The sequence below is a fragment of the Rhinichthys klamathensis genome, unplaced genomic scaffold, assembly GCF_029890125.1.
Source record: "Rhinichthys klamathensis goyatoka isolate OS25496 unplaced genomic scaffold, OSU_Roscu_1.1 h1tg000665l_1, whole genome shotgun sequence".
NCBI classification, from domain to species: Eukaryota; Metazoa; Chordata; class Actinopteri; order Cypriniformes; family Leuciscidae; genus Rhinichthys; species Rhinichthys klamathensis.
Window position 1 is genome coordinate 703,545 of NW_026607104.1, and position 26,841 is coordinate 730,385.

General features: G+C 39.8%; 1 protein-coding gene across 3 annotated transcripts; it reads right to left on the reverse strand.

Moving 5' to 3' along the window:
• vldlr (very low density lipoprotein receptor) lies at positions 1-25,105 on the reverse strand. 3 transcript variants are annotated; one of them, XM_056241681.1, is made up of 20 exons: positions 24,761-25,105; positions 18,582-18,701; positions 15,809-15,931; positions 14,705-14,827; positions 12,497-12,868; positions 12,221-12,343; positions 11,634-11,756; positions 10,075-10,194; positions 9,815-9,940; positions 7,002-7,173; positions 6,615-6,833; positions 6,349-6,467; positions 5,297-5,436; positions 4,346-4,487; positions 4,022-4,171; positions 3,732-3,794; positions 2,937-2,978; positions 2,519-2,599; positions 1,766-1,935; positions 1-844 (listed from the first exon to the last, which is right to left on the reverse strand). In XM_056241681.1, exons 1-20 carry the CDS (start codon positions 24,825-24,827, stop codon positions 809-811), a joined length of 2,631 nt encoding a protein of 876 aa, XP_056097656.1. In that variant the 5' UTR covers positions 24,828-25,105; the 3' UTR covers positions 1-808. The 3 variants fall into 3 exon arrangements, with proteins under 3 accessions (XP_056097656.1, XP_056097657.1, XP_056097659.1); XM_056241682.1 differs by lacking the exon at positions 2,937-2,978; XM_056241684.1 differs by lacking the exons at positions 2,937-2,978; positions 3,732-3,794.
• Between the last annotated feature and the right edge of the window lie 1,736 nt (positions 25,106-26,841).

Here is a 26,841-nt window from a genome sequence, read left to right on the forward strand (position 1 = left end):
TTTAAACTTTAATTTTATTTTACGCTTGCAAATGTTTCCTTTTCACAATACAGAGCATTTTGTTCCCCTGTACACTGCTATAAAAGGTCACAGGAACAGCACACAAACATACAAAATAGTTTAACAAACTTCATTTTTTTAAATACATTTTCCTCTACCCCAGTACAGTGCCCAACCATAGCAAAATTGTCTGTCAAATTTATACAATCTTATTTACAGAGGAACATTTGATCAAAGTGCTTGAAGAATCCTGATGATGTTTTCCAGAGAGGGATATATACAATGTTTTACAAATGTTGTAACAGCACTTTTCCCTATAAGCTTTTTTAACCCAGAAAGACACAATAAGCTTCATAATAATGTGTCTCTGGGAAATAATGTTCATTTGGAAAACAGAAAGAAAGAAACTTACATCTTAAAGACATGGCCATCTAAAATATGCATTTTCATTTAAATATTTCAGGCATCCACACACACTACTAGCCATCAATTCTTGATTCTGGTTCTCCAGCTATGCAGTCATCCTTGAAAGTAGGAAAGTAAGGCTGTTGAATCATTTTGCGACCGTTATGGTGTGAGTGAAGGTAAAAACCCAAACCCTCGGAATCCCTTGATGCTTTGAACACACAAGCGTGAGCAGGATGCAAATACTTTCTGGTACCACAAATCACATCCTCTTATTGGGTGAAAAAAAAACTTGGAAATGCACTTCAGAAGGCAGGTGGTTGTGAAACCGTTGAAACGGCAGCAGTTGCCATTGGTGCCAAGTGGCTAGTAAATAAACTGGACCATTTGTAGGGGTTTTGGGTTATGACAAGTCATCTTCTGTGTTTACCACTGAAATCTGCAGGAAATGGACAAGAGAATTAGGGGGCTGAAGTTCTAGATGCATTATAGCTTGTTAGGAAAACATGAAGCTTTTAGAAAAATGAAACGGATTTCTGGCATAAAATGTAAAAGGAGCCATATTCCATAAACACAGGCCCTGTTTACACCTGGTATTAAGATGCGTTTTGGTCGATCGGATCACAAGTGGACGACGCTAAATACAGCTGTAAACGGGGTCTAAAACGTTTTGAGTTTGTCCACTTTTGACCACTTCCAGAGGTAGTCGTAAACGCATCAGACCGGATTGCTCTCAGTGTAGACGCTCATGTGGTTGAATGCTTTCGAACAGCCACAAAAGACTGTCTTCTCTCCGCCTACTGACCTATTGCGCAAACATTATGGGAAGCGGCTAGTAAGAAGGGATTTAAACTGTCGGCTGAAGACCCAAGTTTGGTTTGAAGATGAAAAACATACCAAGCACAATGTTCTCTCACCATTCCTGATTTCTAACACACACTCACAGCGTTCGGCTGGTCTTTCGGCTGTCAGAGCAGAAACTAAAGCTGTTGCTCTCCATGTGTTTTTCCATCGTCTCCGGTGGCGTTCATATGTAAATTGCACAAGCTTTTTTCTTCCATTAGATCGAAAGATCTGAAAAAGCCCATACATTTACCCCATAGACCCTCCCCTTGAAGAAATCAGGACAGAAGTGATTGAAAGTGGACAAGGTGTCAGATTAAAACACCAGGTTTTCTTTTTGATCAACCAAAACGCATCTTATTACCAGGTGTAAAAAGGGCCACAGAACTAATCGCCACTGTTTCCATTTTTGGCATTATGGCATAGCAGAGAAACATGTGCTTGTAACAATGAGGTGGATGACAAGTCTATGGTTTCATTCATCTCAAACCGCAGATAATGATTATGCATTACTCACAGCAGGATATGTGTGGCCTACAGAAGCACTGTGTCTCGTGATATCGATATTGAGGTCTTCCTCTGTGGTCTTGAGATATACTGGATTATCGAAGTTCATGCTCTTCTTATTTTTGATCTGCCAGTTGCGCCACATTAAGTAACCACCCGCAGCAGCCATGGCCAATAACACTGTAGGCAAAGAACAATGAATTTAATAACTAACAATTCATCTGTAAGAACAGTGAAAATGTGCTAGCCAATGTGTAATATTAAGAGAAGAAACGGGTTAAAACTCAAACTATCCTGACAAAATGTAGTTTTATTTCCTGTTTGACATATGCCCAAACTTTGTTTCAATATTACATTTTACACAAGCTACATGGCTGTAGTTACGTCACTAAATAAACTTTATTACAAGCTAAATGGCTGTAGTTACATGAAACATGATTTGCTACTTGCTAGTTGGTTGAAGGTGGTATTATCAGGAATGACAGGTTCATTCTACAGAGCATTTGACTGGACAATAACCGGCATAGTGCAAAACTTTGTCAATTTTCCCTGGAAAGGAAGTATGGATTTCAAAAGGATTAATCTGCTAAAGATTAGTCAACTTTTAGGAGTACATTAACACATACAGTAGATGACTTCAAAGCTAACATGCATGGAATAAAAGCCTCAATTTGAATTCACCAACAAACACAGATGTATAAAAATCATAGATATTACAATTGCATACAGCATATCATTACAGGAGCAGAAACAATGTACTTACACACAGGTAGAATAGCCCAGGCAGCAGCGGATCCTTTGGCGGATGAATTTACTTCATGTATGGAGGTGCTTATGTTTCCTTCTAAAAACAACAAAAATAGAAGAAAAAGGTCAAATCTAAAGACTATGAAACAAACTATACATCAAGAGTCCGCAAAGCAACATAATAATGGAAATGGTTTAAATTAAGTTTGGATTTGAGGGAAAATAAACAAGCTGCAACAAAATGATGAATGAGAGGCGGCGGTGGGGGGCGCGGCGGCGGGGCAGATCTGGGGGGTGGATATGGACCACCACTATTTCCAGTCCTTCTATTTTTAAAGGGTAGGATTTTCTATTCTAAATGCAGTGTTAAAGACTATGGGTACAGTTTTCTTTTCAGATTAAGATTCAAGAAGATGGGAGGCAACTAGCCTTACCAGTATGAACTGGTTCAGAGGCAACCTTTGATATTGCAGATGCTGTAAAAAAAATTATAAGTATAATAACTGGAGACTCCTTTTCCATATAACTTGAAAATACTTGTGAAAAATGTTAATATTTTTAATTTCACCAAAGTGCATGCTTCAAAAAAATCCAACCTCAGTCAATGTTATCCACCTTATTTTTAACATAGCGCAGCCATTTGTAAATGTCTGGCTCTGGTGTCAACCACTTCCTTGTTATGCTGCTTGATATTGCAAACTGGTATTTCTTATATTACTGTAATGTTTAGTCATAATTGTAAACACCATTTACTGTACTTTGTTATTCTTCTAGTTTTTTAGTATTATAGCAGCTAATGAATCGAAAGTCTCGCACATTCACCAAAAAAAAAAAGAATGAAGTTTCACATTGCAAAATAAGGTAGATAGGCTAAATGTAAACCAATCTGTAAACTTTCAGTTTGGCATTTGTTAATCTAGAGATTAAGGGAAAAAAATAAATAAATCAGCAGACCTTAGTTGCGACAAGTAGAAATTCAAGAAGATTTACGAACATTTGAATATCCCACATCAATCTGTACTTATGTTAGGAGGGACTAGCATTAGATAAAGTTCCCAAAACCACAAAGTAGAGCTTTTATTAACAGGTCAGTCATCACACCAATCAGTCCACCTCAATGCAAGCCACTTCTACTGACTTCAATTGTGAAGCCAACTATCATTATTGCAGGAAGCAAATCAAAGGCATTGATCTCCATGCATGTGCAGTTCTCCTAGTAACTGCTTTACCTTTAGGGTGAGAGGGGTGAGGGGTCAGCCTCCCTCCATCTCGAGGGGCGGCAGTAGGTGCCTCTGTCATAAGAGAGCATTACAGAGCCGTAGCAATAAAACGGCTAATTCTTAGCTTTATGGTAACTTGCAATTGTTTTTAGCACTGCAGTCAGAACGGGCCAAAGATGACCACCAAAGAAAGATCATGAATGACAAAAATATGGATGGTACACATTCAAAAATGTAACCGAATGCAAATGCTTGATCAGCAATACACTGACTTATGTTACAAAATGAAAGTTACGTGCCTGGTCTGCAGCGCAGGCCATCCGAGGAGAGTGTTTGACCTTGCGGACACACACATGTATATTTAGGGGAATGTTTGTTAATTTGTGGAGCTGGCAGGCACATGAAGGAACAGCCTCCATTCTCCATCTTCTCGTTACACCAGTTGGTCCCTGTTTTGTGAAGACAACAAAACTTGGTTACTACCAACATCTCCCCAGACTCTTCAAGATCAAATCAGAGTACAAAGACTTCAAGGCTTCTATTCTTTGCAAACAATGGAGACGTTTGTGAGCCACAGAATCAGCAAAACATTTAAGAAAACTCTAGATAAATTCAGGACACACCAGACAGCTGAATTAGCTCATGGTACACAATGATGTCCTGTGGTTCATTGAGGTTGCTGGCCAGCACAGTTACATCCGATCCTGTGAACTTGTTTGCGCCGTAGATGGCCTCATTCTCACCGTCTGTCCAGAAAACTCGATCCTGCGATGGGAAAAACAGTGAGGATAAGAGAGAAAACAAACTTAGTTTGTTAAACTAAATCAACTCAACAAATGCTTATGTACTGCTATAGCACAATTGGATACTTCTATTGATCCATTTTATGCCGGGTTCAGACTACATGATATGAGCAAAATTTTGGCATGATCCGTTTGACGTAGGGTATCATGGTGATTCATAAAAGACAATAGGCATCGGGACTCAAGAATTGATCGTTTTTATCTCGTATAGTGTGTAATAGTGAACAACAACTATGCTGCATCTGCGGCGCTTCATGACGTCACAACAGAAAGACTAGCATGTTTGTTTTTTTCCGGTCGTCCACAACAGCTTCCGTCACATCTGTGACTTTACGGAAGATCTTATGTGCTCCTATTGGTCAGACAGCTTTTAAACATGGCAAAATAAGAGAGACAATGGTATTGGTGCTGCTAGGTGGAATTATGCAATGGAAGAAAGGTTCATAGAGCTACAGTAATGGCAACAATACTCCTGCCTTAATGATGTTTCCTCGAGGGATGACCAAACTAGATAAATTCTGGTGAACGTTAGTGAAGGCTAAACCCGGTGAGTACTGGAATCAGTATTAGGCTAGTCCAACCTTTGTTTACGCTCTTGTGAAGTCAGTCGCTAGTTCCGCCTTCTCGATGACATCACGCACGTCATTAAAGACGGCAAGTGATGATTGGTCGGGAAGCAACGTGTAGTCTGACATGTTTCTTGTCTAAGACACAAGAATTCAGGATGAACCCGGCATTAGTTGTCAGTTGTAATTGATCTAGTTGGTGTACCTCAAAAACAGTAAGGGCAAAAGGGTGGGCCAGGTAGTCTGGCGACTGCAGAACCTTCCGACGGTTGTCTCCATTCAAGTCTACACTACAGAGCATGTGCAGCTTGGAATCCACCCAGTAGAGTCTTCCCTTGATCAAATCTACAAGACAAGAGGCATGATCAGGGGATAATTCATGATTCTGTCTAGTTGGTCAAACAATATTCAAATCAAAAGAGCCCAACCCCTGTTCAACTGGAGCCCTTCAGAGTTTTACTCCAACCCTAATTAAACACCTGAACCAGCTAGGCAAGGCCTTCAAAATTACTTGAAATCTAATTCTGGCATGTGAAAGGCAGGTATGTTGGAGCAGGGTCACATCTAAAGTCTGCAGGACCGTGGCCCTACACTGAGATTTACCAGAGGTGCCAAACTCTGCTCCTGGAGGGACACCGTCCTGTAGTGTTTAGTTCCAATCTTCCTCCATCAAAAACCTGTAGTTTTCTAGCAATCCTGAACACCTTGATTAGCTGGATTAGTTGCGTTTAATTAAAGTTGAAGCTAAACTCTGCAGGACTGTGGTCCTCTTGTTTGGCAGAAATTGCCCAAATGTCCAAACTGAAGTCCAAATGCTTCCACAAACCCCTAACCCATAGATGTCTTACTTCACTCCTGCAGAGTTTAGTTTCAACTGAAATTTGCTAGAGAACTACAGGCGGGTGTGTTGGAGCAAACTAAACTCTCCAGGACTCTGGCCCTTTCAAAAGCCAAGTTTGACACCCCTGCCCTAAACTGGCAAATACCACTAGTTTCTGGGAAAGGAGAATACCCTGGAAGCCAACCTTGCTCAATCCTGCAGAGTTTAGCTCCAGCCCTAATCAAACACACATGAACCAGCTAATCAAGGTGTTCAGGACCGCTAGAAAATAACGGGTCAGTGTGTTGGAGCAGGGTTGGAGCTGAAGTCTTCAGATAGCCTTCAAGGAGCAGGTTTGGCTGCCCATGCCTTACTGGTTCAACTATTGTAGTTGTTTCAAAAATAATGTAGGAGAAACATCACAAAACGTCACACACCAAGAGTGATTCCATTGGGCCACTGAATGTCTGTATCAACTAGGACCTGTCTGTCAATCCCGTTCATACCAGACTTCTCAATCTTAGCTGGCTCGCCCCAGTCTGACCAATACAGGAATCTGCAATTGAAGGATAAGTATGCAATTATTTGAAATTTATACTATCTCAAAACCGATGATCACTTTTAAAAGGTTTTAACTGAGCAAATTTAAAAACTTTTGGAGAGCAGTGGAAATGTTTTGATAATACCATTTCAATCAATTTACCCTGAAAGAGGATCCACAGCAATAGAGGCTGGTTCTTTTAGGCCGCTGTTAAAGAGCACCTTCCTCTTGGTCCCATTGAAGTTGGCAACAGCAATACTCTTACTGCCCAGGTCTGACCAGTAGATGTTTTTGTAAATCCAATCCACTGCAATCCCAACAGGAACCTGAACATTGTCAATCACCTTCGTGTGACTTGCTTCCTGCTTATCCAATACTGTGCTGTGGGGGAAAAAAGCACCAAATCACCAGGCAAATATGGGTTGGTAAGCCATCTAAGTAGTAAGAGAACAAACACATTTCTAACATTTATGCATGAATGACCTATTCATATAATAGTTACTATATGACTTTACAGTGAGGAAGAGGCAACAGAGAGCCAGCGGTTACCTAAAAATTGCCTTCTGCCCCAGGTCAGCCCAGAATATCGTCTGCTGAACGAAGTCCGCATCAAGGGCAACTGTGTTCCGCAGCTGCTCCACAATCTGAGTATATTCACGGCGCTCCAGGCCTAGTTTGCGGATGTCTCTTCGATTGGTGAAAATCAGACAGGGCTCTTTACCTGCAAATGCAAAAAGATGAGTACCATAAATGCAGGAGTTCAAAGTTATCAGGGTGTCTGCAGTTCAGTAGAAAGTCTTAAAATATCTTAAATTCACCTTTTCCAAATTTAAGGTCATAAAAACACTTACAAGCCACACAGAAATATCTGCAGGTCTTAAATTAGGACTTTAGAAAGAAACAGCAACGTGGAACTGTTTTAACAGGATTTCTGTGTTCATTGTGCCATTTGAGCCACCTTAAACTGTCATCCATCTGCACTCTTCAGTCTGTTGTGCTTCCTTCCATCCATCCATCCACACACGTGCACAGACTATATACTTTTGTTTTGTAATTAAATTAGTATCAAATTCTTTAAAAATGTTATCTTAAAGGTGACCTATAATTCAAAATAGAATTTACCTTGGTATAGTCAAATAACAAGAGTTCAGTGCATGGACATGACATAGAGTGAATCTCAAACTGGACTGTTTTCGCGTTCTCATTTAATTCACGTTTATGAAAAACACCCCTGAAAAACGGTCGGTTCTCCACACAATACCGACTGTGACGCAATATTCGGGATCATTAATATGTACGCCTCCAAATATTTGCATATGCCAGCCCTCAATGCCAGGCGGAACTGGGCAGCCGAAGCATGGCAGTTGCTCAGTGTGGATGTACACATGAACACAAAAGTAGTTTTTAGTTCCTTCATCTGAGCCTCTGAAGAAACAATGGGTTAATTTTATTTTCTCTGGAAATTTCCAAACATTTCACCGACTGTTTCCTCAACTTGGGCCGATACAGAGCTGGCCTCGGATCGAGCTACCAAGCAACACTTTCTGATGTGTAATTGTTCAAGTTCAGACAGGTAATCTTTCTCTCAAAATCGTTCAATACTGTTTATGCATCAGTAAGTCAAGCCAGTGACTAAAATATCAGCTTCACATCGTTTCTTTTAGTAGGATGAAAATAATCGTATTTAAATTGTGAACAAATTATATACAGAAAGCGATCAAAGAACAATCTTTCCACACAGCGCGAGTTTATCTGGACACTTGCCAAACTCGTTATGAAATCAATGACGCACGTTACTGCACAACGAAGCTCTTACTGTATTTACATCATCGTGTTTGCATTGGTGAAAGCAGAGAGAGTGCAGAAACTGCTTTGCAATGATAAGATCTTCATTCTCGCGATCAACACACTGTCATCTGCTCAATGCTCATCACGGCAACATTTTATGTGATGGGAATAGATCTAAATACTTTAAAAACATCTCACGATTCGTTAATCTCGATAGCTGTTATAGTAAAAACGTATAATAGCAGTAGTAAAAGTATTCGAGAGAGTTTCACATGTAATGCGTAGCTATTTCATATGCAAGCATGTCAGCCAATCACAGCAGTGGCCGCGGTTACACTGAATCCCACAGCAGACACGCCCCTTCAAACAGAGTGTTCAAATCAGAGGCTAAAAGCAGGCTAGGAAAAATGCCATTTATTTCTAAATTATGATTATTTTTTATCTAAAAAACATACTAACATTATAAGGGTAACCCAGGAAACATTATAAAAAAATAAAAAAAAACATTCTAGGGCACCTTTAAAATAAGCAGATACCACAGTTTGACACTTTCAAACTATTAGTGGTGCATTTACCCTGTTTTTTTTATTATTAATTCCAATGGGAACCAAGTAATGTGGCTTGTGGGATTGACAGTGGATCTATTGAGAGGATCGACAAATTCAGAAATGCACACCTTTATGCAAATGTCAAACACCCGACAGAAGTCAACATTTGTGAGGTAGTGACATCATTAGGGTTTAAAAAAAAATGTAGATTATGCAGGAGTTTCTTTTAAACTTTGTGCATATCATATTGTTTACATATTGGACGCTTAAAGGGGTCATCAGACGCCCATTTTCCATAAGTTGGTATGATTCTTTAGGGTCTTCATGTAAAGTTTGTAACATACTTTGGTTAAAATTCCTCAATGGTTGTGTAAACAACAACCTTTTACCTCCTCAAAAACAGCCGTTTCGGTGCATGTCTCTTTAAATGATAATGAGCAACAGCTCACCCCACCCCTCTCTCTTCCGTGGGGCGTGTCGATACAAGACTGCATTGGTGGACAGTATACAAATGGCTGAGGGTGGAAATATGCTAATACGGGAAATATGCTAATACGGGATAGTCCATCAGCGGTCGTGGGCGGAGCATGAAAAATATGACATCATATTGCTAAAAAAAATCCAAAGGGCTTGATTATTGAGAGTGTTTAGGCTTTTTGAGGATTAAAAAAAAAAAAGTGAATGGATTTTTTTTCATTGTAGGGTGGTTGTGTCCACACACACTGCAAAGACAAATTCATATTGCAAACACCATGTAAAAGTGAATTTTACATCCAATGACCCCTTTAACAGTTGTTATACATGTGAATATTCATTGTGACTAGGCTGGCTGGATTTTAAAGTTTAAAAAGTTGTTAAATTGACACCTTATCTTTACTTTAACACAATAGTCTGTCATCAATTATTCCTTACTTGTTTGAATGTGAAACCCAATGTTTAAAACAAATCACCATTTGTTGAATTCAGCCAAGCTACAAAACTGAGGGTGGAACCTCAAATGACGTCCAGAACTTGACAAGCTCTTACCTACAGCCTTGCACACTCCAGTGGTGGGGTCCATCTGATAGCCATTGTGACACTCACATTTGTAGCCTCCTTTAAGATTTATACAAATTTGACTACATATACCAGGGTTGAGGCACTCATTGACATCTGTGGAGAAACAATCATAATCTCAGTTCCTGTTGAGGAGCACAGTCACAAAGATCCAGTTTTTAGGACCCATGATAATCAACACTAAATTAATTTTTGGACTACATTTGAACAGTACGTGTGGCTATTCATACCACCGCAGGTCTTGCGATCGATGAGCTGGAGTCCTGGCGTGCAGTCGCACTCGTAGCCAATCGTCAGGTCGCGGCAGATGTGCGAGCAGCCTCCGTTATTGAGCAAGCATTCGTTCATATCTGAAACAAAATGTGGATTGCTGCGTTACACACTTGGAATATCAATGCGGCTCATTCACAGGAGACGCATGGATGCAACATGCTGACATTTGCAGGGATCAATAATCCAGAGGGGTTCCACATGACGAATGTCCCCAAGGTGGAACTATGTCCTTGAATCAGGTTTGAAAACATGGAGCATGCTACTCTATATTGACTCCATGCTGGACAAATGTGCCATAACACTCAGTGTTTTATAGCTTTGATGAATGATGTTTTGAGCCCATGTCAACTAGTCGTGGATTACAACATAAGCTGTGCTTGTTCAATATGGAATTTTAAAAAACAATTCCTGTCCTCGGTCCACAAACCGTGTATTTGTGCATGGTATCGTATAACAGCCAAAAAAGAGAAGCTTCCAGAAACAATTTTCTCTATTTTTTTCAAGCATTGTGATGAATGGTGTGAATTTTTTTTTGTTTTGGACCAAAAAATCCAATCGACCCTGACGTAGAAAGTGACACAATAGTATGAAAGTGATACAACTGTCATTTTGTAACAAGACAATATCAGGTCTTAAGGTCTTATATCTTAAGTTACAATAGCTGAAGTTCTGCTCACTTCCTCTGTAAAGGCCTTTTTCCAACTTGATTCACACAGAATGTGCATCAAAAGTCAAAAATGGATTAAAATAAAATCATATTCCACTTTTAAAGGGTTAGTTCACCCAAAAAGATATTTTGAAGAATATTGGTAACCAAACAATTTTGATGACCACTGACTTTTATTGGGAAATAATAACAAATCTCATTTTTTGGCGTTTTAAGCACAGAGATCTGGATTATTTTGACTAGATTCACATTGTGATCCATTTCAAGGTCTTTTAGCCATGACTGTTTAGGCACTGTTGAACTAAACTGATCCTGCAACAGACACATCAAGAGTGGGGCATAATTCCTGTTTGGCATCCCTTTTATCTGTCCCCACGGTCCATTCACACCCCAAACATCTGGAACAGTTTAAGCATTTAGGACAAAACGTACAGCTTGAAACTATTTACTACTATTTACTACTATTGAGACTCAACAATGCTGTCTAACAGACTACGGTTGCTGTGTGAACCAATTATACTGCAGGTTCTCCCCCCGATGCACCCATGATGCTTCAGTCTGTATTTAACCAAGTCAGCACACAACAGAAACATTTGAGTAAACTGTTCTAAGATCAATATATATATATATAATAATAATTATGTAATACAGTTAGGTGACAAATTACACACTTCTAAGAATAAACCACATTTAATTCTTTCTGACACACCCACAAGATATTTAATTCAAAGCTTTGTGTGCACTAGTGATAGACCTTCTCTGACATTTTGAGATGTATATAGAAAACAGTGATGTCAGAAAGCCCAATGGTCTTTTGTAAGGAGAAGAACAGCAAACACTTATACGTACTGCACTCTTTGATGGGTTCATCACTCCAGTCAGGACAGTCACGGACCTTATTACACACTTTACTCATCTCAATGCACTCTCCACTCCGACACTTGAACTGGTCAGGACCGCTACACTGGGTTACTGAGCAAACAGACAACGAGAACATCAGTTTCAGTCCTTGAAATAAACCAAGCACAAAAAATATAGGATGTGAACCAATCAAAACATGTAAAATGAGAGCAGCGGTTGTCAATTGGTGGGTTGTGACCCAATATAAGATTGCAATTCTGTTAAAAAAAAATTCTAATAATAGTATTCATGCATAGATAAGATTAACTAAAATAAATGGATTACTTGGACTAGATTAATCGGTCAATTGATAAAATGGCCAATATTAATTCAATATTTGGTCAAGTGTTTGTTACATGCTTTATGCTGGTGGATAAATTATAAAACACTGCCATTATATAAAACGGTCTACTTTCATATTCAGCCAATGTCATAATCTTGCATATTACTGGGCTGTTAATGGTAATACTAAAAACCTTCTTGGGTTTTTAAGGATATTTGTTACTTTTCCATGTTTTTCAGTTCAACGGACTCACAGTTTTTGCAGTGGACTTCATCTGTGCCGTCCGCACAGTCCCTGAGCCCGTTACACTGCCGGCTGCCATGGATACAGGTGCCGTCATCGCACTTAAACTGGTCGGGCCTGCAGGTGCGGGCCGCTGCAAACGACACGGACAAACACAGAGCTGTTAGTTAACCAGAAGCTAGAACACGCAGAAAACAAAAGGTCCTGTTTCCATGACAAGAACAGGGACACGCAATAAACTCCAGCCATGCACTCCAAAACAAAACAACTCCGACAAAGAACTCACAGCAGTTTTTCTCGTCGCTGCCATCCTTGCAGTCCGGGTCCCCGTCGCAGCGCCACTTTCTGTGAATGCATTCCCCCGAGCCGCACTGCATCTCGCTGGGCGAACACTTCGCCGGCGGCGTCGGGTGTCGGCCGCAGCGCTCCGGCGACTCGTCCGATTGGTCCTGGCAGTCCACGTCGTCGTCGCACAGCCAGCTTCGGGGGATGCAGGTGTTGTTCCCGCAGGGGACCTCACTGGGGCCGCAGGAGGCCGGAGCGCATTTATGTTCATCGCTGCCATCCCCGCAGTCATCCTCACCGTTACAGACGAAATTACGAGACACGCAGCGGCCACTGGCACAGGTGAACTCCAGAGGGGCGCAAGTAATGTTACCTGTAACACCACACAGGAGAATGTGTGTGATGCAGATGTCGACCATGTTTCAGGACTACAGAATAGTCTTGTGGACACTAATAATGGCAAATAATTTCATGGAGATCTGAAATTTGCTAGAAAATATAGCTTTAATAGTGCTAAATGTCCCTCAATGACTGTCAGCTAGTGTTACTGTTTGCATCAGTGCTGTAATTGTTAACACTAAACTATTACTAAAACTTCTCTGGTTCATTTCTTCTGTTCAGTTCCTAGAGGTGAACACACTGGAGAGCCGCTTTACAGTAGAAAATGAGGTTGTAATTCTATTTGAAAGACACTGACATGGTTTTTTTCATGTTTAATACTTTAAAGCTGCTTGATTTATTGCGATCTATTGTATAAAGTGCTATATAACTAAACGTGACTTATGTCCACATCTCTATCATCAGATGCTTGCTTTTTTTTTTCTCTCCACTGTTATTTTCGACCCCTTTTTGTTATTGAAATGAAAGCGTGCAGCACACATTTACATATTCATTTAAACATTGCGGTCACCAGTGTGTGTTCGGCGTCAGGATGTTCGCTAACAGTGTATCATTGCTCACGTTTTCCAAACTTTTTTATCCCAAAGCGAAGAATGAAAAAGAACTTCACCGTGAGTATATCGGGGACTGGTATATAAAAAAATAAATTACTAAAATGTCAACTAAAATTAACTGAAATGTAAAAGCTTATTCATTTTTTTTTTTTAAATACTATAATAGTATATAGAATAAATAAAAATAAAACACTGGTCTGTTTTTATTCAGTCAAAGAGCTCTTCCCAAAAGTAGTATTATGGGATGGAAATAAAATAAATACAAAAATATATAAATAATACAAAATAAATACAAAATAAACAAATACATTAATTGTTAATATATTTTTGACATACTTGGAAAAATTATGAGAAATGTTTGCAACTATAGTGAAATCCCTGACTTCCAGATGTTTGTCTTATTGCAAATCTAATCAGAGTTTAAAGACCCCCTGTGGTGAATATCAAGTTTTTAATGTTGTTTATATGTCTATGTGAAGTTTTTAATGTGCATTAAGACAAACCATGTGCTAATTCATAAGTCAAAACCATTGCGGAGTATTTTCTCCTTAAAACTGCAGAGAAAAAAAAGACGGTCTCAAAAACACGGTTTGAAATCGCTGGTGTTTCTGATGTCACACACTAAAGTAGTCAACATTTGAAGTGGATCAAAACCTTTCAAAGTTATACATGAAGTTTGAACAATACTCATTTTAGGACAACTTTGATGAACTTTTTTTGATCCACATCAAATGTTGACTACTGTACCTTGTAACCAATCAGGTCAACGAGTGAATCTCTGAGCAGGAGTGAGTGGAGGCGGGGATAATTTGCATATTCACAGAACTGCGTATACTAAATGAGGCAAGGGTATTGAGTTACATTCAAGCTATTTTAAGGCATGTAGAATTTTTTTTTCCCAGGAAAACACTTTTTAAATATGTAATTTTGGAGATCAAAGATGAGTTAAGGGATATAATTGTCTACAGGCGGACTTTAAAGAAACTTTAAGAAGACTATTACTCTTTTATTCAGAACAAAAGCACAGATGTATTTGATTGGGACTGCATTACAAATCAAACGTACCTATCCAAGCCTAATTCAAACAGGGCTTAAAAGAAACAATTAAGATAATTCCTTAATTCCTCAGAGTTTACTTTGGCTCTTGATGACTCATTTCCAATTATTGGCTTTACATGCAAAGCAGCAGGAGATGAAGCATGCAAACCGGGAACTGAAATTGATTGTAAGAGGTGTTGTTGTGTCTAGTGACTCACCACAATTAATCTCGTCCTCTCCGTTGTCGCAGTCTTTCTCGCCGTCACACTTCCAGAAGACGGGAATGCACTGCGTGGAGCCGACGCCACAGCTGAACTCGTTCACTCGGCAGGTTCTCGTGTCTGGGAGGAAGAGCCAGTCAGGACCATATAACAACTCACCTTAAACATACGATTTCACAACTCTACAGACAACTTGGTGACCCATACTCAGGACAGTAATGCCTTCTGAACGGTAACATTTACTAGCTGCATTCCACTTCCACATAATTGGCCAGGCTTAGCATAAACAAACATTGTTGTACAACACGTAACATGGGTGTAAACCTTCACATAGAAACAACCTTTAGACTGATGTGAACAATTAGGTTGAAACATTTATCCCTTTGGCAACCCTCCAATGGTTAAGAGAGGTTGGCGGCTCATAAACACGACAGAAAACTTGATATCAAAGGAAGAATGGTGCTGTTGAGTAATCCATGAAACCTTTGATGCGTTACACTATAAGGCCGAACCGTACAAACGTAACATATCCTTCATATAAACGGCCAGCTGCATGAGAAAGCGAAAACCAAACTAGCACCCAAACGGGAAATATTGAACATGAGATCTTGTATCTTCAAAACATCACATGCGAGTTTATAGGCACCCATGTGCAAAAGTTCACGAACACACACACACATTGTTGGTCCCTTTCCATTTTCTGCTGACTAACTTTCCAACAGCTGGTCAAACAAGACTTGATATAGAGCAGCCACGCATAACTGCACGTACGCGATACGTCTGCACTCGTCGTAATAAGTGCTTGAACTTCAAACTAATCTCATCATTCTATGTAACAGAACAAGGACATGCTGAGAAGATATCCATGTGCTTTTGTAATGGACGTCATGTAAAATGTTAAACTAACACACAGGGGTGTCTCTAAAATATACTTCACAGTTGAGATAAGACTCTCACACTCAGGTTAAAAATAAACAGGAAATTGTATGGTCTAGCTTTCAAGGTTACCCACTCAGACAGGGTTCATGCCGTGAACACAGTCACAGCGAAGAAGGCGAACCAATATGTTGTGTTAAAGGTGGAATCTGACTTTAGACTCACGGCACATTTCGATGCTCTCGTCCGAGCCGTCCTCACAGTCCGGTTCTCCATCGCACTGCCATCTCTTGGGAACGCACTGTCCACTGCGACAGACGAAGTCCACCTCGGCACAGGTCTTCCTCACTGAAACGCAACCGTTACAAAACAGACTTTTTAGTAGAATCAGCTTCAAAGGGAGGGAAAAACAAGCCATGCACAAAAATGTCAATTCAAGACTGCTTGAAATACTTGCTAAAGACCCCTAGGTATCCAAGCAAAGATTTAGAAATGCTAAAAAGTCTAAAAGATTTAGACTTTTGGCACAGTTCGATCACGTATGAAGCAAATAATGCAATGTGTAACCATTTCAGGAACAATTCAGGCCGCATTTTCATTGATGTTAACCATCTGAAGTTGAACACCACTTTGTCTTGCCAAATTACATAATGTTTTGGCTAGAGGCCAGGCTCGGCTCCAGATATAAGATGAAATGTGGGCCAGGTGATACTCCTAGTGGGACGCAGGGGGATACTTAAGTGTGTAGTGGTAATTAAGTTCACTAATAGTTGCTTTGTATATCGCCACGTAATTCAGAACATCCGTTAATCTCAAAGGTAGCGAATGAGGCTACGGTTATTATCTCGACAGACAAAAAAACAAAAGGGGAAAAAAAAAATTAACTGAATATCGCAACAACGGCTGTGATTGGTTGTAATGTGGTGTGGGGCCAGGGTGGGCCAAGCTCCTGATTGGATCCCACCATAAATTAATTTATGCTTTTAAAAAAAGACGCCACAGAGTGACATCACAACACGGCCGTTGCAGCGTCCGTAGAAACTTGGCCTGCTCAACGTCTAGTGTGACCACGGCATAATTCTGCTCACATCTATTATAAGGAAAAGCAATAACCTCTGCTGAGTTCTCATAGCCTGCACATGTTTGCTTGATTCAGCACACTGGATATTGATTGAAAAGAAAGCCCTTCAACCCTGAGTGGCACTTTAAGATGGGGGCTCTTTGAATCCAGCGACATGAAGTAAAGAGCTCCCCACCGTCTCGGACACATTCACAGTCTCTTCAGCACAAGTGCTCCTCCGAGCAGAAGGAGACGGAGCTGAGCAAACTGACAGGACACACATTCTCAACACGGGCCGAGTGTTTACTGCCACTGCTGGGATACAGTCAAGCATGCGGCGTCTGCTGATTTATGAGATGGAGGCAAAGCCCCGCTCTTTGCTTTTAGCTTTAATTTTTTTTACTCCAGTTGGAGTAAATTCATGTTGCATTGGATGTTCACGTGTTTTCCAGATGTAAGGCTTGTGGTGCAACCTTTGCCTCAACAAGAAACCACCTAATATTAACCTAAAAAAAATATTTCATGTACTTATACATATTATATACACAACTGGTTTGGATTAAAAAGGTTTTAATCATTAAGATTTATTAAATGTGTTTGAAAGAACTCACCAAGGCTGCAGTTTTTTGGATCAGAAATCTATCAAATTAAAACCGTAAAATGATCAGTCTCACAAAATCCTTCAGAAATCATTCTATTATGATGATTTGATGCTCAAGAAACATTGATTATTATTATTATCGATGTTGAAAACATTTTAAACAAGTGCCGCTTCATGTTTTTGTGCAAACCATGATGGATTACCATTCAAACGTTTAAAAAAAAAAAGAAATTAATACTTGTATTGCGTAACAATGCATTAAATTGACCAAAAATAACAATAAAAAGTCATTTTATTCAAACAAAATATTCTATTTTAAATAAATGCTGTTCTTTTTAACTTTGTTCATCAAATAATTCTGAAGGGAACTGAACAAATATCACGTTTTCCACAAAATAAAATTAAGCTAAACCATTTTAACACCAATAAGAATTCACAATAATTGATCATCAAATCATCGTAATATACTGATTTCTGAAGGATCATGTGACACTGAAGACTGGAGTAATGATGCTGAAAATTCAGCTTTGATCACAGGAATAATGTACGTTTTAACAGTCATTTTAAATTAAAATAATTTGTCACTATATTGCGGTTGTAAATATTATATGATTAAATTCAGTTATAAAATATATTTACACTACAATAGTAATCATAATCATCTATTAATATGTATTGTATGTTTGCAATTCCCATTTACTTTTTTTTTTTTTTTTTACCTTTACAGGTATTTATTCTGTCAAAGTGACCTCAAGGGAAGCAAAAGAGGTGCTGCCGCCCTCTGAAACTCAATCTGCTGTTGTCACCGTTTTAAAAATCTATTTCATTTTCATATTTCAAAGCATGTTTTCATTCTGTGGATTATTCTATTCTCCCGAGTAAAAGGTGAAGAGGCCTAAATGAGAACACTTGGATCCAAAAAAAGACTCCAGCTCATCATATCTGTGCCGGCCCTCGTCTGCAGTTTCTCTCGCATCAATGACCCAGTTATCAGATGAGCGTTAGATCACCCTGCTGGAACAATCTTTACACATAAAAAAAACACTTCGTATGCAGACATAGGGATGAGAGCCAAACAAGCAACTGTAGCTCATCAATATTTTAATTCTGCTGTGCGTTGTCCAACTGCATGCCAATCGCTTTATGCAGACATTATGACAGATTACCCAAGAGTTACATCAGCTCTCAAGATCAAGACTAGTTCAACTGTGGATCACATGCTGGCATTACACTAGTAGGTGTGGTCATTCTGGCACACATCAAGACAAACACGTGTCAGAACAATGACGGATGTTGTGCATGGAGCTGATGTCATTCTCTCGTGCGCACGGACTCACCGCAGGACGTCTCGTCGCTCCCGTCGGAGCAATCCAGGTCTCCGTCGCACTGCCACACAGAGGGAATACACCGGCCGTTCCCACACTGGAACTGAGACTGCTCACATTCTGCCCGGGAACCTGTGAGGAAGAGGGAGGCAGCGTCAATGGATTCAGCTCGTCTTATAATGACTTAATGTGCAGAATTTACCAAAATTTTTATAATAAAAAAAAAAAAAAAAATCCATTAGAGGTGTGTGTTATATTGATAAAAATATATTTTCTGTGATTTTTGTCAATTTTCTCCCATCTCAGATTTGTACGCGGAGAAATCTGCCATCTTTGCTCAAGGGCGCTCAGTTCCGCAGCCAAATTGTTTTGAGCCAATGACCTGAGCTGTAAATGCCATGTGACTAACTGGAGCCACAGGAAAACAAAAGTTGGAATGAAACGTTGTGATAATCTTTTTTGTTCCCCTATTGTGGCGTATATCCGAGTGAGACTGCTTCTTGAATAAGAAGAAATGTAGGGCGGGACTTGATTTTGTCCAGGGGAATTGATTGGATGGTTGTGGTTTGCTATTGGTGAATCTCATGTGAGTGACAGGTTGCTCCGCCCTCACCCCAGTGAACATCTTTTTGATTAAAAAAATAGTGGACCAAATTATTTTGAATAAATACTGCAATATTGCATTTTTCCTTTGGCCTATTACCCATAAAATGGGAGTAATGACGTCATCGTTAAAATCAAAACTCAGAACTGTCATGTAAATTTTGGTGTATCACACAAGATATCTGCCTTTTTCAACTATTTCCATACATTGTATATGGGCCCAAGATGCCATTAGTGTCGTGCAAGAGCCAATACCCTTTCTCATGGCCTGATCAAAAATATAAAGCGTTATTTTGTACTGGCTTTAAACTCAAATGACATTTTCATGATTACAAATACATACGCCATAAAGCATTTCTATAATTGCCAATCTGGCAATGACTACCCATAAGACGTTTCGATGGAATGGCTTTGTTGGAAAACCTACCGACATCTACCAACAGGGCCGTGTTAACTAGCTAGACATTGAATCAACTACTACTAGTTCATCTGGCCAAATGCGGAGTCTGACATTGGCCCTTTTTACAATTCTGTTTGGTGCCGCTTAGTGGTGTGAAAGTCCTCAGTATTGAATCTGTGAACAGACCAACAGAACCATTGACAACCAAAACATTTTGAAAGGTCTCTGCTAACCTGACCCAACTGCTTACGTTTATAAAAAAATCTGACTGAGTACATGATTTGATCAGAGTTTCAAGCACCTACAGTTATAATGCTCTCTGTGGAAGATCGGACTATACGTGATCAAAAGTGTACGGTATCGGACTTACAGTTCAATACAGGTGCATAATGTTAACTGCAAACCGGATAGAAATGGCTTTTGGCACGACTAATGGTCTTCAATTACAGTGTGTATTAAATCTGAAACGAGAATTTAGTCAAAACCACCAGTAAAATAACAGTAATCTCTTAATAAAATGACCTGCACGTCTTCTGAATGAGGGACAGTGCAGCCGGTCCTTCCGAACAATGCGGTCACTTCATGGGCACCAACTTATGACACGTGACATTACCCAAAGTCAGCCGCTCATATGACCAGCCTGCAATTCAGCCCAAGATCAGTCCGGAACACTGTCAATGCTAGTTCAATCTGTACCACTCCATCAATCCACTCAAAATGAAAAGAAAATGGCATGGTAGACGTCTCTAAACTAGCTAAAGGGTTTAATATGCGTTTTTACGGTTTCAGATTACCGTTATCAGGCTGTAATGTAAATGCAGGACAGCTGTTCTTGACCATGACCGCATTTGAGAATCTTCTCACAGCTGCAAGTGTGCTTTCAGACAACGGCTCTGTACACTAGCAAACTACTGATGGACCACTGATCCTGTGCAGTACACACTACCACACGCTGTAAATGCAATATAACGATAATAACCAAAAGACATGCAGGACATAATAACAGAGTACATTTTTGTTAGATTAAAAGCACAAGCATATTTATCATTTTTAGCCGTTTACAGAGGAATGGCATTTATAGCAAAGCATCTACCAAATATGAAAAAAAAAAGCTACTAATTCAACTAGAGTGCATTGCGCAAACAATTTGGCATTTAAAAATAATTTTGATGTTTACAAAATGCAGCACTAACACTCTGCAAACATTCCTTGAAGAAAATGTCAGCTCCGAGTCCGAGATTCACTTTTAAGCTGTGAAGACGACTTGCAGAGACTGAGCTTGCCAAAGGCCCAGAAGCTTTATTCTGTCATATCTGTGCAAGGAAAACATTTACCACATGACTCCCAAAGGTCTGATTAATCAGAATATCTTTGCTTCATCGCTGACAGATGCTGAGAATGCCTTATCTAAAGCACTCCTGGACCATTTGGATCAGCTGGACCCTAAATCTCATATCAGCATTACATATTCCCTTATGAGGGAAATATCAAGTAGTACTTCCTTGATTTGAAACCCACTTATCTTCATCAGCAGAATGACACCAATTACTTCTAAACTGTCATTTAGCAAATGCTTTCATGCAAAATGATCTACAGTAGGCCTACCTCTCATTACAAGGTCAGGCCCTAATGGAGTAACGTGAGGTTATAAGGACCTTTCTCAAGGACACAATGGAGACATGGAGGTCTTGGATAAACTGCTGGGGTTTAAACCAACAACCTTTCAGTTGCCAGTCCACTAGGCCACAGCCATCCCAACCTTGTTGTGCTTTCAGTTCAAGCTTAAATATTGAAATTCACAAAAACATCACTAAAATGAGTCACCTATTTAGACACGCATAGTCTGACTGAGATTCAAAAAGAAATAAATCATAAGATGATTAGTTTCAGTGAATAAAAAATTGTGCCGTTAGTATAGGCAAATTCCTGAAACAAATGAATCGTACGAGTTCTTATTAGTCAATCTATTTTATAAAGTGGCGATTTCACATTCTGGAAAACTGGGGGGCTGGTGAGGGAGGAGAGCAAGCATGAAGATTTACCCCTAACCATAAACCTAACCATTAAGCAGACTGTACAAAATCGTACAAATGATACTGCACAAGTTAATTCCAATTACCTACTAATTCCCCAAAATGTAAAACCATTATGCCTTTCCATGAGAGTGTTGGTGTGGCTGATTCCTGCATAAATCTTAGGTGTCTGTTCTTTTTAGTCAATTACAAACACTTATGAATCAATGTCCCACTTGAAACGCGTAGCATTACTCAATGTGTTGACGTAATTTCCACTGAAACACGAAGACAGGGCGGGACAAATCAAACAGCTCCTCCCCTTTAAAAAAAATAGCCAATAGTGTTTAGTTTATATCACAGCTCGGCCAGAGCCGTTGAGCTCGCTAAAGCTGGAGTTTCCTCATAATCTCAAACCATTTCTCCTCCTAATCTCCATATTGCTTAAAACGCAGCATTCTGTGCAATTCAATTGGGTCTGCGGCAACTCGATCATATGATCCCCTCTGTGTTTTTGGACCGGAGCTGCGGCGGTTCCCGTGAAAATAACGTGAAACCAGACATTTGCCACAGTGGAAAGCATTTGTATCGCTCCCCATCCCCTATATAGTACTCTGTGCCCTTCACTATGTAGAACATAGTAATTGTGTGAACAAATGACCGATTTCACCTGCAGCGTCAGCATCTGTTTATAGTATAGGGCAGGGATAGGCAACTCCGGTCCTGGAGGGCCACTGTCCTGCAGAGTTTAGCTTCAGCCCTGATAAAAACTCACCTGCCTGTATCTATTTAGTAATCCTGAAAAGCCTGATTGCCTTGTTCAGGTGTGTTTAATTAGGGTTGGCGCTAAACTCTGCAGGAAAGTGGCCCTCCAGGACCGAAGTTGCCTATCCCCGGTATAGGGGGTGTAATGTTGATTTCATGGGGACTTTAATTCACATTACTTGACTCAAAATCAGTGCCGCTGCTAGCCATTTTGGTGCCCTAAGCATAATTCCTTTATGATGCCCCCCCGCCCCCCCCCTAAAAAAAAAAAAAACATTTTAATTTAGGATTTTCATTTAGGGGGGCTAAGCCCCCAATGAGGGTATGATTTATAAAAAAAATGCAAAAATTAAAAAGTAACACTTTAGTTTAGGGTCTAATGCTTACTATTAACTAGTTTCATTACCATGCAATGGCATGGTTTTATAATCACTGGGGTTCCGAATTTGAGGCAGGTTAGTTAGGGGTGTTCGGGGGAAATTTTGGATTTTTCTGAACTACAGATGTGCATTTTAAGATGTTGTGAAGGCAAAAAAAAAAAAAAAATATATATCGATAACAACAGCTTTAAAACCATGTCAGTGGGCAGCTGATTATTTTTCTCTCCTCATCAGCATCACACTCTTTTTCTCTTTGTTTTTATCTTGCCCTGTCTCTTCCCCTCCTAAAGTTGGCTTTTTTTAATTTTCTAAAGGTTACAATTTGTATTTTATTCTCAATATGTACACATTCATTATTAATCCTGTGGCTAACATGATGAAAACGGCTTTGTTCATGTTTCTTGTCCCCTCACAATGACAATAGCCTAAACTATTACACTAGGCTACATGTTACATAGGCCTATTTTCAGTTCAAAATAGCGAAATTAGACAAAACTATATTAGTTTGCCTAATTATTTTTTGTCATTCGTTTAACATTTATGACCTAAAAAAAACTGTCAAATAAAGTTAAGTTTAGCTACTTACATCTTATCTCGCACTTGACCGTACACTGAAGCGTCGAGTTGCACTGTTAAAATTCGCGCTCAGCGTCTGTGAACATAAAGCCCGCCTACTTTGATTTGATTGGTCATCTCAAATATTCTGACATTGACGAGCAGTGACAGACCAATGAGGCTCAGATGAACAAACACATGACACACACACACACACACACCCTGTCCTGTGTTTCTGACGTGCTCTCTGTCTCTGCTCGGCGCCGCTGCGGAATGAAGAGGAAGAACGCGCTGAATCTGATTATAACAAGAAGTTTGATGATTGGTTTTTCATTAGGCTATTTTTGGTGCCCCCTCAGCACTTGGTGCCCTACGCACAGCGCGTGATGCGCGTGGTGGGAGCGGCGGCGCTGCTCAAAATGAACCTAAAAGTAGCCTACGGCTGCTTTATGTATACGAGAAATCAATGTAGCTTAATTACTGAATTATGAAAATATTAAGCATAGGCCTACAAAAAATTAGATGTTGCAGACTAATCAGAAATGATCTAGCCTAAAAGAATCGTTAAACCATTAAGAAACTGGAATCGTTTCAGAGGAAACAGAATCGTTCGATTCTTTAAGGTTCCCATACTAATGTTTACATAGGTTATTCATTAATTTAAGTAAAAATTAAACTCAAATAGCTACGCGTCTTAAACGCCCCCTTACATTGCACTCAATCATTGCGCACGAGCGCGTCCAGTAACGCATTGCTTGGATTGTGTAGATCGCGTATATAAATCATAAGCAAGTATATCATAACTCTTAAAGGTTTAATTCACCCCGAAGCTAATAAACGGGCCAAGCAAACCGCAGCCGGGATACAGGCTGGCGAACGCGTTTCACACGCGCTGCAACCGGACCGGAGTCACCCGTTTAATTACCGCAACAAACACGCCTCGCGTCTCTACCGAGCTCGCGGACTGAGATATTAAACAAGCATTCTGAACGAATAGATGGAAAAAGCCTATACATGTAGGTTTTAACACAACAGGCTAATACTATGCATAAATAAACGCTCAAACCTAGAAGGCGTTGGCGCAGATATTCAGCTACGCGTTCAAAACGCACATGATTTAAAAAAGGGGAAATAATATCACTTAAACAAATAACACCATCAATAATGTGAAATGTATGGTGGATTGCTATACAGATACCATTTGCAAGGGCCTATACATTTAGACGCATTTCAAATAAGCGATCAATGGCCATCCAATCAAACACATTTTACACTGAAAGATCCACACACGAACACATTTTTCCCATGAGATAAAGCACGAACGCTAGCATGAAGCCCAGGTTAATACAAGGCATTTAAATCCCCTCTGAGAATTAGATTGGAAACGCTGTAACCACTGACGTTGTGAGAACGCGGTATTGTTCTATATGATCTTCCCATGGCAACCATTGTTACATCAGCGTTCTAAACACTCACCGCGCGCAAATCCACACAGCTGAAGACATACTGGCAGGACGAGAAGCCCCAGGATAGACGTGACCATTTCGCGCTAGAGAACCTGAACCCCGTGCTGTCTGTCTGTCTGTGGCCTCGTCCCTGATATTGTAGCGCAGCCGATATGTCTTCGTGTGGTACAAACAGAAAGCGGCGTGAACTGAGGGCTTTTATCTCATTTAGGCAGTTCCCCGGTCAGTACCCAACACGAGCGAAGCGGTCACGGAACCGCAATCCATGTCCTAATTTAATGATAGCGTGAACCTGCAGCGAATAACCGCTCCACTGCCGAACACTGGCGTGTTTTTTCCCCCTTCAACATGTCATTTACACATTGTTAACCCTTTCTTTACCATATCTTCCACTAAAACTACCTTACACCTTACAGTCCCTCTTTGCCTTTATAAGACATGTGAGGAATAAATAAATCAATAAACCATCTTCTTTATCCCGTGTAAGTTTCAGTCAGTTTAAATAGAATGATAGACCAAAGCCGTTTAGGAACTTTTTATGGATAATAAAAGTTTTTAATCTGATGAAGAGGAAATAAGCACTGACTGAATTCATTGTTGGCAAAAAAAAAAAAAAACTATAGCAGCTACTCATTTAAAAATAAAGGTTCCAAAAGAAGGGTTTCACAGTGAAGCTATTAAAGTCCCCATGAAATCAAAATTGACGTTTTTTTGTCTTTAAATATGAATATGCTAGTCGTATTGTTATCTATGAGCTAGTGTGCTCCAAAAAAATGGTGAAAAAAATCGCATTTAGAAGATATAAGCATTTAAAACTTCCAATCTCTCACTTCCGCCAATATGGATAAATGATTTTGATGACATCACTCTGCACTTCAGCTTCTCATAAGATTTTCTGTCCAATCAAATCCTCTCTAGAATCTGAAGCTCCGCCCCCTACATTATAAATAGTCACAAGCTGTGGCTGAAATTGTTCACTTGTTCACACAATTACTATTTTCTACATGGTGAAAGGCACATAGTGCACTATATAGGGGATAGGGAACGATTCAGACAGTGTAAATATGCTTTTCTATTGGGGCGAATGAAGTCTGGTTTCAGGTTAGTGTCATGGGAACCGCCACAGCTCCGGTCCAGAGACACGATACACAGAGCAGATCATATGATCGAGTCGCTGCAGGCCAGAAAATTAACTATCAGACCCTTTTGAATTCTGCACTGAATGCTGTTATTTTAAAGCGATAAGGAGGAGATTTGGAGGAAACTGCGGCTTTACCGAGCCCAACGGCTCTGGCTGAGCTGTGATATAAACTAAATGCAATTGGCTATTTCAAAAAAGGGGAGGAGCTGTTCGATATGTCCCGCCCTTTCTTCCTGTTTCAGTGGAAATTACATCAACACATTGAATAATGCTGCGTGTTTCAAGGCACTTCAGTGGGCCTTTAAAGAACTTTTTTTTTCATTGTGTGTAGAACTTATTTATTAACTTAAATTTTTTCACTGTTAAAAACCTTTTGTGGAATGAAAAGAATCTATGGATGTTTATGAATGCCTATAAATATAGAGGCAGATTGGTCTCAATAATAATTCACGAGTTTGTTACTGAATCTGAATGTGCAAATCGTCATCCATGCGTGAATTGACTTGGATTTGTGTGTGACAATGATCTAGGCTATTAAAAGCGTAAATGTTTCCCTTCACGTGTTTTGTGTACAGACGACAACATTGTCAAAATTATCCTCGTTCACATGGTCTGAGATCGCCCCCTATGTAGTGGTGTCTGAAACCATAGTGGACGTTATAGAGAGCACTAATTCAATCCCACAATGCACCACAATAATGAGAACACAACCAATGCTCAGTGACTAGAGAATACCCATAATGCACTGTGAGAGTCGCATGCCGAATGAAATCCAGCGTCTTGCCAGAAGATGGCGCTCACATCTAAATCATCCATCCATTTTACAAACAGCTGGTCCAATGTGGATACAGCGTAATATCATACAGGTATAAATTAATTTTTTTCTAGATTATTTCATTGTTTAAAAATAAGGCTCATAAAAAATTAAAGCACAATCAGTGTCCGAATCC

What these genes read in the sequence shown, in the direction of transcription:
- vldlr (XM_056241681.1), bottom strand. Translation starts at nt 24,827, where the DNA reads ATGGTCACGTCTATCCTGGGGCTTCTCGTCCTGCCAGTATGTCTTCAG. An exon ending in TGGAGTGTGCAAGGCTGTAG is followed by an intron (nt 7,174 to 9,814) that starts GTAAGAGCTTGT and finishes TTGCATTTGCAG; the next exon opens with GTAAAGAGCCCTGTCTGATT. An exon ending in GCTGTGGATCCTCTTTCAGG is followed by an intron (nt 6,468 to 6,614) that starts GTAAATTGATTG and finishes CTTCAATTGCAG; the next exon opens with ATTCCTGTATTGGTCAGACT.